At 44.0% G+C, this 18,196-nt stretch overlaps 1 protein-coding gene across 3 annotated transcripts in view; it reads left to right on the forward strand.

Annotated features, from left to right (window-relative positions):
* Nucleotides 1-18,196, forward strand: part of entpd1 (ectonucleoside triphosphate diphosphohydrolase 1) — a 61,456-nt gene that overhangs the window by 34,500 nt on the left and 8,760 nt on the right. For all 3 annotated transcript variants that reach the window (XM_083788080.1, XM_083788078.1, XM_083788079.1), the window contains exons 2-7: nucleotides 5,389-5,516; nucleotides 8,188-8,305; nucleotides 11,349-11,499; nucleotides 15,511-15,670; nucleotides 16,250-16,453; nucleotides 17,382-17,642. In XM_083788080.1, the coding sequence (XP_083644206.1) occupies nucleotides 5,391-5,516; nucleotides 8,188-8,305; nucleotides 11,349-11,499; nucleotides 15,511-15,670; nucleotides 16,250-16,453; nucleotides 17,382-17,642 (1,020 nt within the window). In that variant the 5' untranslated portion in view covers nucleotides 5,389-5,390. The remainder of the gene's footprint in view (nucleotides 1-5,388; nucleotides 5,517-8,187; nucleotides 8,306-11,348; nucleotides 11,500-15,510; nucleotides 15,671-16,249; nucleotides 16,454-17,381; nucleotides 17,643-18,196) is intronic.

Genomic DNA, 18,196 nt, shown 5'->3' on the forward strand with positions numbered 1-18,196 from the left:
AACACATAATGTAACACTGATCATCTCCAGAAAGATCCGCTGTGAGATCCGGGAGTTTAAAGCCCCCCACCTCCTGAAAAGAGGCCTGGTCTAACCACATTCCAGGCATGCCGTATCCATTACGACGTACTGGGGAGGCGGCATCGCCGTCCTGCACACGGCATAGACCAACGCAGATCAGGGGATCTAAAATGGAGCTACCCATTTTCTAGTGTGTGTGAAATTTGTGAATACACTCGATTACCCTTCCCCTCCTGTTTCTACATGGTTTCTCCCGAGGCATCTCTCCATCGCATTACAGTTTCTTCCCCCCCCCCCCACTCATTCACACAGATCCACTCGACACAGCCCTCTCTAATTCTTTCCAACGACAACTCACCGGTCTGCCGCCTCATTCTCGGAAATATAAACCCGTATATAAACCAAGAATAATCTCCAACGGTCGATCGCCATTTCACGCACACGGACAGGTATACGCGAAACGAATGACGTATTCTCGAAGGACCGCCATAGGAGAAGCAGTATACATCTGACCAACTGTCTTTTTTTCGCCGTCGCGTCAGCCATGTTTGGACAAAGAAGCAGTATACTAGGCTAGCAGATATCACACCGTGGAACCCCCCCCACACTGCGAGTTGCGATCGATCGTTTTGCAGTTTGCAATGCTACTCTCATTCTCGGAAAAAAGATTCTCGGCAGTTGATCACCATAATCGCCATAGCGCCTTCGCCAGCCAATTGCAGTGATAAGGCGTCTGGGACGTAATCGACCCGTTTGTAATGGATAACTAATACAATCCTAAGCTGCGGAAGCCATCGTGTTGTCTGTCATTTTGTCGAAATCACAGCCAGCCGGGCTACGCTTATCGCTCCTGTGGTTCATGTCCAGACATGTCGTGGAACCCCCCCCCCCACTGCGAGTTGAGTCGCTCCTGTGGTTCATGTCCAGACATGTCAACCTCTCAAGTCACTGTTATGCTATCAAACGATCTGTTGATTTTGTTTACTGAGACAATGATCACATATGTGCATAGAATCATCATCATCATGACGTTATCATGACAGGCAGATATAAACATAAATAAATTATCATATACATACTACACACTGAATGAAAGCCCTAAATGTCTAATTTTAGGAGGAAAACAAATAAAATACACATATCCCATATACTGTTTGTCAATACTAGACTATTGAATCCATTTCATTTATAAAATTCTCTTTTTCAGAGAGAACTTTAGCCCATTCTGACCTGAGATCAGATTCATACGAGGTTTCCACTGGACACACACTGGTCTGATTAGAGAAAGCATGGACCTATAGAACTATTATTCACAAAATAAGGCCTATAGCGACATGTACATACTATATACCGTATGAAACAGAAGACTCTCTGCTTTCATAAGAAAAATACTTCTACTGTAATAATAATACAAATCACACCCATGTGAAGTGAGCAGTGCAATGTTGTGAAGTGAGCAGTGCAACATTGCACTGCTCACTTCACAGGGGTGTGATTTTCATTATTATTACAGTAGAAGTATTTTTCTTATGAAAGCAGAGAGTCTTCTGTTTCATACGGTATATAGTATGTATAGGCCTTATTTTGTGAATATTTAGTTGTCAGTTCCTTGTCTTGTCTAAAATACTCTGAGGATTTCAGAAAATGCATGGACCTGAAGAACCATTATTCACAAAATAAGGCCTATAGCGACATGTACATACTATATACTAATAATAAAAATCACACCCATGTGAAGTGAGCAGTGCAATGTTGTGCAACATTGCACTGCTCACTTCACAGGGGTGTGATTTGTATTATTATTACAGTAGAAGTATTTTTCTTATGAAAGCAGAGAGTCTTCTGTTTCATACGGTATATAGTATGTACATGTCGCTATAGGCCTTATTTTGTGAATAATGGTTCTTCAGGTCCATGCATTTTCTGAAATCCTCTCTGGTGGGCGCAAGCTGCATTCAACAGCCAATTACTGACAAACTATACATGGGACCATGTGTATTTGTTTTCCTCCTAAAAGTAGACATTCAGGGCTTTCATTCAGTGTGTAGTATGTATATGATATTATTTGTGTTCATTTTTATATCTGTCTGTCAATGTCTGTCAACTTCAACCTTCCATATCTCTGCTGTTTTTTCAAAAGAGCAGCGTGCAGTGAAAAGCAGGTTTTAGAAAAAGGTCAATATCTCCAGAATGGAAGATGGTAGAATCATATTTATTTTTTTAAATTGAAGTGGACTAGTTTGGCTTCCTTTTGATTTATGCAATGTGCGATGTGCTATAAGAGGCCCCTCGCTGTGGGCCCCTAAAAAGTTAAAAAGTCCAATGTTAATCGCTTAGCAGAAGTAATCCTGAGTAGAATTTCAAAAGTTAGCAATCAATGTGTTAAAGGACAACTTCACCACTTTTCAACCTATCTTCATATAATAGGTCAGGGTTCCCCAATTAGCGGCCCCCTTGTGGCCCGCGGAAGAATTGGGGGGGGGGGGGGGGGGGGGGGTCCCAGCTATAAATGGCATTAAATGGGGGTCAGTAGCCTCTGCATGTCAAACTGGGGGTCCTTTTCAAATGGGGTCTTGCCCTGATCATTAATTTCAGGGCAAGACCTCGACCTTGCGCGTGCCATCTCGGCCCCCAGCCCGGTACCGTAGTCAAAATGTGGCCCTTGAGGAAAATTTATTGGGAAACCCTGTAATAGGTCCTCACTAATAATCATGAAAAAATTGTGCAATTATTTTCTACTCTGCCTGTGTCTCATAGGAGGCCTGTGGGCAGTTCAGGAACCGTCTTCCAGTGACATCATCAATGGGGAATACAAGCTAATAGAAACTGCAGGCGTTCTAGTCCTGAAAAGTTGCAATGCGAAAATGGAAGCCATCGTTTTCACGATAATGAAAATCTAAACATTTTTCTAAAAATATCTTGTTTAAAAATAAATCTGCCTAATGATGGAAGACGGTTTATAAACTGTCCACAGCCCTCCTATGAGACACAGACTGGGTAGAAAGAAATCGTGCCATTTTTTATGATTATTAGTGAGGACCTATTATATGAAGATAGGTTGAAAAGTGGTGAAGTGGTCCTTTAATGGAGCTCAGCTCATAGCTGAAGTTCAGGAGCAGAGCAGGACCACACCTCGCAGCTACCTCCACCTCCTATCAAGCCACCTCCAATCGGGTCACCTCCACCTGTATAAAGCCCATCCAACCCCCGTTCTCGCTTTCGTCGCCCCATTCCGCACCAAAACACCGTAAACACGCAGCGGCAACATCAACACATTTACTCGGCCGGCAGCTCATTCATTCCGTCTCACCTTAAGCCGGTTCCTCCTTCAAGTCGTAGCCAGGTATAGATTAATCCATGGACCATGGAAGCTTTAGGAACGGGAAGGACCCGTTGCTGTCATCTGGGAAACCCTGGCTTTCTAGTCCTGAAAAGTTGCAATGCGAAAATGGAAGCCATCTTTTTCACGATAATGAAAATTGTGACACGGCCGTTCCAAACATCGAGGCTTCAGAGCAGCAGTCTGTCTCCTCGGAAGGTTCGTATCGTCCCAAAGTTAATCTCTTCTCAACTTAACCGCTCTATTCACGTTTTAATTAGTTCAAGAGCCATCGATCGTCGCCGTCTATGCTAGGTAGCTCACTGCTATTTTCTCAGAAAGAAATAATTCAAGCCTCCCGCTGTTTCCTCCGATCCCGTAATCATTTGTTTGTTGGTTCGATCGATTGATTGGCGGACAGCACGCAAAGCACATCGTTCCTATGCAAACTACAACTGCACGTCGTGTCGTAAACGCCTCCGTTAAAGGGACAGTTCACCCAACACAGGGAAAGCTTATAAAAGCAGCAGTCATTAAGTTCACACTCATTCGTTCAACAGGGATTCGTTCGGCCTGCGTCATGTGCTCGACTTGCACCTTAAATTAAAATAAACCTAATCACTAAATCAATAATAAAAAATTAAATCAAACTAAAAGCAAACACATTAATGGTGGTGTCATCGGCACCGGATCGCCAGCACCCCCTGCAGCTGCAGCGGTCGGGGTTCAGGTTTAACTCAAGTTTCTATTAAAGACCTGTTTTTCTTTCGCCATCATCGCCAAATACTGTCGAAGGGAACTGTCAGGCCTCTATTTTAGGCGGCAGCACGTAATGCTGTCTCCCCGAGCCCATTCCGGTTTTGCAGGTATCAGTCGTTCAGAAGTGGTATTGTTCGCATGCTCGGCCATCACTGGCTTCATTGTCGGGCGTACCAACTGATCGAGAAGGCGACATCGAGGCCCTTGCCTTCGTCACGTGACCTCAGAGCAGCACCTCAATCCACGGGGGAATGTGGCACGCGCCAGCCTCCTGAAGCAGTTCGCTACATCTTCGTTCTGTTCATCGTTCGTTCCTTCATCGTGTCATGCATCTTTCGTTAATAAAATCTGTTGAATGTCCTCATTGGTGGTGTGGTCCTTGATAGTGAATTGTCTCCACCAGGCCGAAGGCATGCAGGGGAGAGAGTTTTGCACTCCGTGTGTGTGTGTGTGTGTGTGTGCGTGTGTCCGTCTGTCCGTCTGTGTGTGTGTGTACAGCTAATCTCCGGCACCATTAACCCGGTCGATGCCAAATTTCGCACACACACTCCCTGGATGCCAACGATGAACCTCTGCCCCAAACTTTCCAGAACGGCCTGTTATAGCGCCACCAGGAGGCTGACTTTTGTAAAACAATTTTTTTTATATTACTCCTCCAGATTCTGCAAATCATTACTCAGTATCTCCATAGTCATGTGATCAAGACGTATCTGTCCGATATTGCTAACATTAGCTTTCACAGGTTTTATGATTGGCCCGTTTTGAACAAAAAGCCTAAAATCATGAACACAGCATGCAATTTACGTTAAATCTTTCATGGACTTTCCTACTAGGAAACATTGGCCTGTTATAACGACACCAACAGGTGGATTTTTGCGAAACACATTTTTGGAACAAAATGCCTCAAATCATCCAATTGCCATCCAAGGCGTAAGAAGAAATGGCACCACCAGGAGGCCACAACCTGAAAAGTGTTCTCTCTCTCCCGTCTGTCTGTCTGTCTGTGTCTGTCTGTGTCTGTCTGTGTCTGTCTGTGTCCGTCTGTGTCTGTCTGTGTCTCTCTCTCTCTCTCTCTCTCTCTCTCTCTCTCTCTAACACACACATCTGGATGCAAGTCTCTTAACCTCCCCCAACCCCACGCTGTTCCCCCCCCCCCCCCCTCTTCTTTCCTCCCCGCTCTCCCCCCTCCCTTCCTCCTCCCCTCCCTCGCTCTTTCCATCCCCTTTCCCCTCTCTCTCTCTCTCTCTCTCTGTCTGTCCATCCGCCCCCTCTCTGTCCCTTTCTCTCAGAGATGAAAGACAAGAACCCGTGGCATAGCCCTGTGACCATCCTCATCACTGTGATCGGCGTCATAGCGATCGTCGCCTTGGTTACGGTGGCGGTACTGTACAACAAGCCCCTCCTCCAAAAGTATAAGGTAGGTAGGGTATACAAAAATAAGTCAATGTACACTGAAAATTGTGTCCATACATCTACAGTGGTTCACAAAACAATGGTTGCGGGACCAAATAAGGGTGTATACAAAATACAAAGCCAAACTGTCAAATATTCTGTAAGAAAGAGGCAAACATTGTGAAAATAGCCGATCTACAAGCTCACAACGCGCGCAGTGCGAGGCGTAGTGAGCTTGTAGTGTCAAACTTAATGTAATGCCTCAACTCCTATACAATTACAAGGGCTTGTCAGGGTGGGTTGGGGGGGTCCCCAGTTCTAAAATGATTATTTGGGGGGGCGGCGAGGGGGGGTTACAGCCTGAAGTCTTTGGGAACCCTTCATCTACAAAACAGTGCTTCCCAAACTCTTTCACGTCAAGGACCCCCAAATTGACACTATTTAGCCCCGCGGACCCCCATTTGAATCTCTATCTCTGGGACCCCAATTTTTATTGTAAAATCAATGTTCATTTTAAGTGTACAAATGGACCCTAACAGGTCCATTTGGTTCCATTTGTACACTCTCATAGTTACAGACCCATAAGGGCCCAATTGGTTCCAAACTATCATTTAGCTGGGGACCCCCTGGAACTCCCTCAAGCACCCCTGGAGGTCCCCGGACCCCACTTTGGGAACCACTGATCTACAATATACGACTCATGTATGTAAAGTGTAGGTTTTATATATACTTAGTTGCCTGCCGATGCCGTGCACCAAACATAGAAGATCTACAAGCTCACAGCGTGTCACAGCCTAGTATAATTATAAGAAATGTTGTTGGTTGCCATGTGCTACTATAGCAGCACAACAAACTAAAGCCCAAGTCGAGCTTAAGAGCTAGCAGGAGGCAGGAGCCAACAGACCAAATATGGGCGCTGGTCAACGTGACCTTAACCTGTGGAACTCCACCAATCCACTGCCAAATTAGGTCGTAGCACAGCAAGAGATACTGAATGCTACCTAGTAATCCTTTAACCATTTAAACTGACTTTTCTGTTTTCGCTCTACATTTAATATTTTCACAGTGTAGATCTGCTATTTTCTGCAAAGGTTTTCCCCACAATATATGGAAATATACGTGGTACTTCTATTCTACCTATGACGGCGGATTCTGCCGATGCATTTCAATGGGAAGCGGTTTGCTGCCATTTGCGGATTTCTGCGAAAATGAAAATAAAACGCTCCATTTCCATTGAAATGCATTGGCAGAGTGGTGTGGACGTGGTGTGACCGTGCCCTATAAGACATTGATTACGGCCTTGAGGATATATAAGTGGACCCCCAAATAATTGTCAAAGATTTTAATGATACAACATAGTATTAAAACATTTGAAAATACTTTGAAAAATGACTTCACTGCATGTCACTCTCTCTCTCTCTACGACACGTAGCTGATTGACTACACATTGTGACTCAGCGATAAATAGGTACCGGTACTTAAAGTATACTGCCGGTACTTGGTTGGAACACAATCGATTGATTGATTAATTGATTGATCATGAAAATAAATCATGAAGATGCAGGTGGCCCACCCATATCTGCCCACTTAGCATGGCAGCCGTGTTAAGTGGGCAGATATGTTTCTATGTCAGTCGTTCTCAAACATTTTCATGTCAAGGACCCCCAAAAATATATAAAATTTGCCGCCGACCCCCATCTGAAAATACGCTGTTCCAGGGAAGATTTGAGTTAAAAACGTTTGCTCTGAAAGAATATATTAAAAGATTTGTGCCACATTTTCATGATTTTTCAAAAATAGCAGATCTACAAGCTCGTAGCGCAAATAGTTGAAGTATAATGATTAAAACACCAAAAGGGGTTCCCGACCGGAATGGTATAAAGAACACAGATAATTGACCCGAAGGTGCATTTTTCAACGACAAATTTGCTTGTCATTTTGTTGTTGGCAAAGCGCAGCTCGAGGCTTCACTCTAATTGTGTTTAGGTTTACAAATCAATACGGAAGTAAAAAAAAACCTCCAGACTAAGCTCATCTTCGTCCAACCGCGGAACGGAGAGTGAATGAGTTGATTGATGGCTCCGGACCACTTAAGCCCTATTTTCTACTGCGTCGCAGCGACAGCAGTGCTATTCAGTGGACAATCTACAAGCTCGTATACACATCAGCTATTTTCACTTGTCTTCGACAAAACAATACTTTGAAAATGTTATGCTATAACGATTTGCCCGAAACGGGGTGGAAAGTAAAGTGGTGTGTAAGGTGAAAGTAGATTTACAAGTGTATATAGGCCTACTACAATTTTGACCTTTGAGGTATTTGTACTTCTGCTGCACTACATCTCACAGACCAAAATGTAACTTTTGCTCCAATTATTTGAAAACTTTATAGTTACTAGTTACTTTGTAGATTTTAACCAATTCAGCAGTCAGCACTGTATATCTACAAGCTCAACAGATGATATACATGTATATATCATGTATATCTGTAGATGAATGTCTCTCCCCCTCTATCAGTATGGGATAGTACTGGATGCCGGCTCCTCCCATACAGCCATCATGTATATCTGTAGATTAATGTCTCTCCCCCTCCCCTCTATCAGTATGGGATAGTACTGGATGCCGGCTCCTCCCATACAGCCATGTATATATCATGTATATCTGTAGATTAATGTCTCTCCCCCTCCCCTCTATCAGTATGGGATAGTACTGGATGCCGGCTCCTCCCATACAGCCATGTATATCTACCGGTGGCCAGCGGAGAAGGATAACAACACAGGCCACGTCGAGCAGATTCACTCCTGCAAAGTCAAAGGTACGTACGTGCACTGTGCTGTCTGCTGTGCATGTGGAATTACACAATCACTCTGATACTGTGTATAGCAGTGGTTCTCAAACTGGGGTCTGGGGACCCCCAGGGGTCCTTGAGGGAGTTCCAGGGGGTCCCCAGCTAAATGATACAAATGGGCCCTTATGGGTCTGTAACTCTGAGAGTGTACACTCTCAAGAGTTAAATTAACATTGATTTTACAATATAAATTGGAGTCTCAGAGATAGATTTGCCTAATTCATGTCAAACTGGGGGTCCTTGAAATGAAACGGGTTGAGAATCACTGCTAGAGCCGTACAAATATTATCTTATGGGCGTCCCTGGCATATCTCTTCAAATGGTGGTCCGCGGGCTAATTTGTGTCAATTTGGGGGTCCTTGACATGAAAAAGTCATACTAGCGTCATGTCCAGGGGGTGTACTTGTACATCAAGCTGCCTCACGCTACAGAAACAGGAGATACTGTAGGCCCTATGGGCCTCATGGCTCGGCAAGGCTATACTTACTTACTCTCTCTCTCACACACACACACACACACACACACACACACACACACACACACACACACGGGGGTAGACATATGGCCTACACATGCACACAGTCAGACTCTCACATACTTCAGTGAACTGAACTGATATACCCACTCAGTGCTAATACTTGTATGCATACTTTTACAGGAGCCATAGAAACATCATAGCAATGTATTTAACTTTGTGTCAGGAGGGAGAAGCTCTCTCCTCTCCTCTCTATGCATCATGATGTTCGCTTATCTAACAAGTCACCATCCGTCCATATGGCCTCCATACTGTATATGTTGCCTTAATCCTTGTGGAATTTACATCTGTACAAAGGTTAAGCTCTTTAAGTGGAATGTACACACACATGCACGCTCGCGCATGCACGCACACAAACGCTAATGCACACGCACACACAAGGACGTGCTTGCACGGCACGCACAGCAGGATAGGTCTGTCGACAATAAAAACCAGCACGTCTCTCCCTGCAGGGTTTTGGCGCTTTCTTTGAACCGTCCATGATGTCTTTGTAGGCAATAATACAGAAACGGGGCTAATTTGGCTGAGAAGCTGCATTCTCTTTTGTACCGTATAATGGCCCATGGGAAGTTATTTGGGGCTTTAGTGGATCATCATGCATCATGGTTAAATACTCAAGACGACGATGGCGTGCTGGTTGTAATCAGGACTCTGGTCTGCGGCCTCATGCCGTGTTGCTGTTGGGCAAAATCCATGGGAGGTTATTCGGGGACGTCTAGTGTCTGTCTAGCCAACGATGCAGAAGTTAAAGGGACACATACTTCACCCTTTTTGCAAAAACATGTATGTTAATGACGTTTAGAAGATTTAGAACACTTTCCTGGGGGTCTTTACGTGTGTAATATGTGGTTTTAGATATTTTGATTTTAGCATTGAGCCCAGTGTCTCTGATGTGAGACAGGAAAGTGTTAAAATCGTCTAAACGTCATTAACATAATTTGTTTTTGCAAAAAGGGTGAGGTGGCAGAGGCAACATTAGCATTCTTCTGTTTTTCACCACTTCTGTTTTCCTACCCCGATGCCCTTCCTGTTTTATCACCCTCCGTGTCTGCAGGTCCATATCTAAACCATTAAAGGCATTACCGTATTGGTGTTTGCTAATGGCTTTATGATACACTTTTTACGATGCGATAGTTACTTTATGGTTGCAGGCAAACATGCACCTATTGCTTCCGTCCTCACTTAAGCCCTATTTTATACCAATAATGACATGTCCCGTGTTTTGCTCTCCTCTGTTACTTTCACTAATGTACACATAAACTTGTATTTATGTGCAGCAGCCAGCAGCATATCTTACTACACACTTCACGAATACAGATACTAAGTTGTTGGCCCGGAATATTCTGCGCATTTCCCCTTTGCTGTTAAGTGGTTTCACCTGCGCTGATGCCAACTTTATATTCTATCTGCTAAAGTGGTATTAGCTGTACTATCGCCAACTTAATTTTTTTGTATGTATACATTTTCATTTACATGCAGTTATTATCACTGTTGTCTTGATGTTTATTATATTGCTTGTGAACTGGTTCCATGTCAACATTATGCATATACCTGTCAGTCAGTGTTCACAGATTCTGCGAGAGAGATAAGCAACCAGCTCTATAAAGAAATAAGCCCAAAAGAAACAACTATAGGCCACACAAGCACTTAGTTTAAACCTATATGCATCAGATTTTATTTTATTTTTTGACACAAATCTGGTATGGGTGTCCCTGGCTCAAAATATTGTTAGGTGGGGGGGTCCGTGGACAAATGCATATTAATTTGGGGAGTCCTTCACATGAAAATGTTTGAGAACCACTGGTATAAACAACATTTAGGAAGCAAGACCAAATAAGCAACAACACTTTAAAAACAAGCGCCAACTTCAACCTGCAAGGTCGCACCAAATAAGCAACGACACTTTAGAAACAAGCGCCAACTTCAACCTGCAAGGTCGCACCTACCAAGCAACTTTACAGAAAAGTCTCTTATGAAAGGCCTCGTACAACACTGATACCTATAGTGAGTGACAAACAACACCCATTTGAATATTGCATATCTCTGCTGTCCAAAATGTTCATTTTTCAGGATATGAAAAATATACATTTCAGGAAATTAAGAAAACCTTATTTTTAAAACAAAGCAATACAGCCTCATCAAAGTTGGTGTTGTAACTTTATATATTGTCAATTACTTTCATGAGAGGGGGAGAGGTGGTGGAGTTAGTTGCTTTAGCAGACATTTTGAGGGTTCAATGCGGAGGTAAGAGGTTTTGTCCAAAGCACTTTTTACTACTTTCCATTGGTTCAATATTTTCGAAACAACACGCAGACCTAAAGGGTGTTCAATAGCACTGATTTATGCCAACAAAAAAAATCAAAAACCTCAAAAATGTAGTTATGGGGTTTCCTCCAGACAGCATGATTGATGAATGAATGACGATGAATTATGTGGACCACACTAACGTGGTTCCTATACTCTCTCTCTCTGCAGGTCCAGGTATCTCCAGCTATGCATCGTCACCGTGGGGAGCAGGCCAGTCTCTGACCCTCTGCATGCAGGAGGCAGTGCAGCTGGTGCCAGGCAGCAGGCACCAGGAGACCCCCCTCTACCTGGGAGCTACCGCTGGCATGAGGCTGCTCAAGTACGCTATATACCATATGCATATACCTTACACTAGGGGTCTTCAACAGGGGGTCTACACATTACACATGCACGTGCACGCAGGCTGCACACACGCACACACACACACACACACACACAGAGAGTGTACACTCATAACATACATATAACTTACATAAGCACTCCAGTAACTAACGCAATAACTCAACTCAAACATAACACTGGCAACAAAGAACGTGACACATAATTTATGACCCAGCAGCGTTGAGTAACACTATATATAATAAGAAGAACTCACCCAACCAGGCCCAGCTTGTCCTCACACAGGTGACGGCGCTCAGGGCAATCAGACTCTTATTGGCCTCAGCAGATTGGCTGAGGGGAAATAGGAAGGGGAGGGGAGGGGCACACTCCTTGGGAAACTTCAGGGACAAAACAGCCGCACGCCGCACACTGACTGGATCTAACCTCTGAGATTGCAGGCGTTTTGTTTCAAAGGAAGAAAAAAACGCCTGGGCGAGAGATGCATGAGAATGGGCATACTGTATGAGCAGAGTGAACCTTGTATTTTTGCTAACCAATTAGAGTGCAGAGGGGCGTCACTCCAAAGGTGGTGACCGCCCCTCTATGCCAGAAAAGCACAGGTCACTTTCAGGCTAACTGGACACTGACAGAGGCCATGATCACGACTAGAGATGTACCGATGGAAAAATGTCTTTTCCCGATTCAGATACCCATAAAAAAGGGGACAAAAGTGCATTTATATAGTGCTTGTATCCAAAGCGCTTCACATAGATTGTGCATTACATTCACACATTCACACACACATTCATACACCGATGGCGGAAGAAACCATGCAAGGCACCAACCTGCACATCTGGTGCAATTAGGGGTTCAGCGTCCTGCTCAAGGACACTTCGACACTAGCCTCGGTACCAGGCTTTCATTTTTGTTGGTGCAAAAATTGAAAGCCTGGAGGAACGCATTGGCCGCTCTGGTCTGAAAGTGGGAGTCAACCCTTCCGGGTGGGCGTCGCTCCAAATGATGTGACGTAGCGCTGCACTAGGGGGGAGAGGAGGGGCCAGGGGTGACGGACAGATCGATGAGATCCAATCAGGGCGTGCGCAAATCTCAGCCGCGACCCGCCCCTCTAGACCAGAAACCTAACACGTTAGCTCAGGCTACTTCAACACTAACTCTGGGGGAGCCCGGGATCGGATTCGGTCCATACCGAGTACTGATCCAATTACCAGTGTGTAATTTCAACAAATCCATAGGACAGTGATTCTCAAGTGGTTCCTTGAGGAGGTTCTATATGGACCAGCTACAAGTTGGTATTAAATGATAATATAAATAGTACAGTAAGAGTATAAAACAGTCAACTGAAGCAATATCATCAAAATATGACTGTAAATAAAATATCATGTAATAAATCAGTGGCATAGAGTGGCATACTCGATGAGACAGATACCAGGATTTTAGGCAGTATCGTCATAGCTTTTACCGATGGTATCAGAACTGATTAGAACTCTAAACATGACGAGCACATTGTTTACACCCCAGAGGAGGCTCAGTGTCTCCCAGTACGTTGGTACAGATACTAAACAGGCCAGATATGTTATGTTATCTGTTTCACCAGCCTCCAGGCATGCATACCAGGCATGCATATGCCCGGTGGGCCGACCCTCTGGTGGGCCGGTCTGGGCCAAATGTTTAACCCATTCTGACCTGAGATCAGATTCATACAAGGTTTCCGCCGGACACACACTGGTCTGATGAACCCATTCTGACCTGAGATCAGATTCTAAAAATGTCAGTCGCTCTTCAATTTTTCAAAAATAGCTAAAGCATAACATGATGCTGACACCAAAATGGGTGCCCGGTCAGAATGGGTTAATTAGTTTGGTTGTTGTGTATCATTTATCTTGTACTGTTAATGTGGTGGTGTTAGGGGCTTAACAAGGGCTCAAGTATGTGTATGGACCTCGACCCGAAAATGTCCAGGCCGTATCTTTGTCCCAGTCCAGCCCTGCCAGCCTCTATTCCAGTGATTCTAAAATCATTTAAATTCAAGTATCCCCAGTTTAGAGTGTTAAGACCCACAAGGGTCAATTTGGTTCAAAACTATCAGTAATTGTGCTTGCCGGGACCATCTGAAACTCCCCCAAAGACCTGAGGGACGTCCCCTAACCCCACTTTGAACTGCTCTAGCCTATAAGACCATATAGGGATATATCATTACTTAGATGAATGTACGGTAGCCTAAGCCTCAATAGAATGGAATGTTCTCCTTTGTGCACACAGCATAAGGATAGCTGATAGCATATTAAACTCTGTAATGTTGTTTGTAAATTGGCAGTCTCTCAGTCATAATGGACATGAAGGCGATGCTACAGTACCATCGCAGTCAGGTACAATCCTTGTATCTGCGTGTTGCATAAATTAATAGCCTATCTTACTTTATCGTATGGCAGTATCTTGCAAAAGTATAGCGGCAGTGGACAATGATTCCGCAAGCACACAATGCAGCCTGTGAGCTTTTCCATGTGCTATCTGCTACGTTTTGAAACCCCACACACCTGACATTCCCAAAAAGCAAAGTGGTTAAGTATATAAATATTCAGTATTGACAAGTAAGAGCTTGTGACTAAATAATAACTACATTCGATCCATTTTTAATTCAATTTCCTGAAAAATGTACGTTAATGGACAAGATGTACACCACACCGGACATTGGCGATGCACTATATAGGCCTACTGTCTAGCCTCAGTTACATTTGTACTTGAGCTTCTCACTGCCAAGTCAATGAAGTCATGTATGCATGTATTACTGGCAACTCCTTCATGCAGTAAACCAGTATATAGCTGCCACTTTAAGATTTATGGCTATGAGCGCATTGATTTGTATGCGGGAATACATAAATTATTTGTGTGCTGTGTGTGTGTGTAGGTATAGTAGAAATGGAGAAACGAAAATTAGAAAAGAAAATGTTATCCATGTATGGTACCTAACGAAGGCCGGTGAGGCCGAAACGTTGTATTTTTGTCCGCTCTGTTTTAAAACAGTGTGCAGATCTCCTCTCTTAGTCATTTTTTGGATCCTGCACCCGATTTGTGGATACGTGCAGTGCACCTCTTGATCATTGTCTTTTTTTTATGGTCGCACACCCAAAATGATGTACAAGCTCAGATTACAGATAGGCTATTTTGAGTGCACGGCAGTGGCGTGCAGTTAAACTAGAGGCTTTTAAGATAAACGGAAAACGGGGGGAAAAAAACTCAAATAGCATTTATAATCCAATCCAATCCACTTTATTTATAGAGCACGTTTAAAACAACCGCTGCATGGGTCAAAGTGCTGTAGTAGACAAATATCGGGTAAAACAATAAACAATAGACATGGGGGGGGGGGGTGAAACACATAGACACACATGGATAGGACAGGCTGATATGACAGTTAATGGGGAGAGAGATGGAGAGTGACACGCAGCAAAGGCCGTCGGGATCGGGACTCGACGAACCCGCTACGTGCTGTCAGGCTACGCTACGTGCTGTCAGGCTACATTGCAGCGAGGGAATTTTTCTAACATGATTTCAAGGGACATTTCACTGCTGGAAGAAACTGCAGTCACTGAATATTAATTAGTATTTATTTGTAGTAGATTGAAATGTGCACCCTATGGCCAGAAAAAATAATGAAGGCTGCGTGTTTATTGTGTCCTAAGCATCATTAAAATAAGATCTCGTTCATTGCAAAAACATAAACATGGTTTGAGACGCTCTAACATGGGGTTCCACAGTTTGGGTGGAAGATTGTTTCACAGTTTGGGTGTAAGATCGTTCCACAGTTTGGGTGGAAGATCGTTCCACAGTTTGGGTGGAAGATCGTTCCACAGTTTGGGCGCTGTAGCGGAAAATGATCGGTCTCCCCTGGTCTTCAGCCTTATATATGCCTGGCCTCATAAAGTTGCCATCCAAAAAAGGTTGATGTCCTCACAAGTATAGTAATGCAAACGTGTTTGTGTGTGTGCAGCATGGAGAATGCCTCTGCATCAGAGGTGGTGTTCGAGGCGGTGACGGGGGCCCTGCAGACGTTTCCGTTCTCCTACCAGGGAGCTCGCATCCTCAGTGGCCAGGAGGAGGGAGCCTTCGGCTGGGTGACTGTCAACTACCTGGACGACCGCCTCAATCAGGTCTGTGTGTATGTGATTATACTGTACATGCATGTACTGTCTGTATCTTATATTACATAATGTCGGCACTGTAAAAATGGCCCAAAGGTCCATGTGTTACAGGTTTGTGTACATTTTTGCGTGTATAGTGTGTGTCTGCTGCATGTGCAGGTACTTGTCTGCATGTGTGCATGTTCACTTAACTGTGTGCGATTTTCTTGTGCTGCAGGCTTTCTTGCATACATATGTGCGTGCGTGCGACCGTGCGTGTGTGCGTGGTGTGTTCGTGTGTGTGGCAACAGTGGCATGCGCACACACATTCCTACCTTCAAGGCAAGGCCAGGCTAGCACATTTCAATGAGGCAACTCAATTGTGCTTTACATAAAACATTAAGCAACGCATTAAGGAACACATTATAACACAATTCAGTGAAAAGAAGGAAAAGAGATTCAGGACATGTCACAGAAAAGAAACACAATATAAAGGGACATTTTGAATACAGTAAAAAAAACTAAAGTAGTAAAAATAAGAGAAAATACGAAATACGAGAGTCAACTTATCGAAGCTTGAACCCTCTTGCTCTCTTGGTCTGCTTGCAGGGCTTGAAGACCACAGGGGCTCTGGACCTGGGCGGAGCCTCCACGCAGATCAGCTTCGTACCCGAGGACTACGACGGCACCGAGTCGCCCAACAATTCTGTGACCTTCCGCCTGTACGGCAACGACTACATCCTGTACACACACAGCTTCCTGTGCTACGGCAAAGACCAGGTGCTCCTGCTAGCGCTGTCGCACCAGACCCAGGTACGGGACAGTGTTCATTCTGACTAGCTTTGTTTCACTGACGGAAACTAAATAAAAACTAAGCTATGATGACTAAGACTAAGACTAAATATATTGACAATTTTGCCAACAAATAAAACTAGACTAAACTGTCAGTGAGGATCAAGTGGAGGAGAGATCCGGTAGAACTAAAAGACAAGTCATTGTATGTTTGGTTGGACTCGGTCGATGTACAAGCTCACAATGTGTTGCAGATATGACACGTTGTGAGCTTGTAGATCTGCACTTTTTGGCATGCGATAACATCGTATACGTACGGTGGTGCACAAATTAGACACAATGCTCTATTCTACGTCTACAGATATTCAGTCATTTGGACTTTACTTTTAGGTCTTATCTCGAAGATTAGCAACCTGATATACGTAGCAAAACAAGAGTAAGTCTCTCCAGCTCTTCGATAACAATTTCATCCAGTCCGTAGCAATGTCTACTACAGAGCTTTAGCCTGGGAGGCCGCAGGTGTTTTGTTTTACTATATGGTTAAACTCACCTGGGACATACTCCTATTGGTGCTACGGCCTTTTTCCCCAAAGAGCACAGCTTATTTTTTGATTTTCTTGCACTCAATTCAAGCTGAATCCTATATATGCTTCTGATATCTAATACTAGGCTAGTGTTATATATTATCGGTAGCATATCGATATCGTGCGATATTTAATTAAAAATGCTTCGTATCGGTATCAATCAATGTCAAAATAATTCTGATTATTTTCACCAATATTAACGGATATAATGACGCAATAATAATGTGACCTTTAATAATGATATGGCCTTTAATAATTGAGCAATGAGCTCAATATAATAGTAATATACGACCCTGCATATTATCGGATATGGGATATTGGAGAAAATAACAATATGGTGCATCTCTCCTCTCTCGTTCCCCCAGGCAGGTCAGGGTGCATTATCGGACCCTTGTTTCCACCCCGGCTACAGCGAGACCAAGAGATACCCCAGCCTCTACGACACCCCGTGCACGTCGAGACGGAAACCCCAGACAGTCATGCCCGCTGAGTTCAGCCACACAGGAGCGGGAAACTTTGCCCAGTGCCAGGAGACGTTGAAGCACGTGTTCGACTTCTCCAAGTGCGGCTACAGCAAGTGCTCCTTTAACGGTGTCTTCCAGCCACCTTTAAACGGTCCCTTTGGGGTGAGTTTTTATTTATTTATTTTTATCCCACGACTTTTGTAACCCATTTTTTCACCCGGTGCCATTTGCCTAAGCTGTAATGCTGGCCACTACTCTCTGAAAGGAACATGTTATTCCAACCAGTTCCTTTCCCCTCCATCAGGGCGCCCTGGCTGACCAGGGGGAGGCAGTATAGAGACCATGATTACTGCATGTTTTTTGTTAGGGTACTTCTACCCTAGGGGACACGGGGAGAACATGCAAACTCCACACAGAAAGGCCACCTATAGACCGATTCCGTAGCGGTTTCATGGTCGCAGCCTACGTATTTCCTGTAATGGTTGAGACAAAGCTGTGAAAGGTCCTGAAAGATACATAATTTCAGTCTTACCCAATACCCAATCTTTCTGTTTTATTAACACAAGGCTGCTGTATTTTATACCTCATACTAAGCATTTAAAGTATGAGGTATAAAGTACAGCAGCCTTGTGTTAATAAAACAGAAATATTTGGTATTGGGTAAGACTGGCGTTATGTATCTTTCACTGCTTCGTCTCAACCATTACTCAATGGCT

This window comes from Protomyctophum parallelum, assembly GCF_964188405.1.
Source record: "Protomyctophum parallelum genome assembly, chromosome: 17".
Lineage (NCBI taxonomy): Eukaryota > Metazoa > Chordata > Actinopteri > Myctophiformes > Myctophidae > Protomyctophum > Protomyctophum parallelum.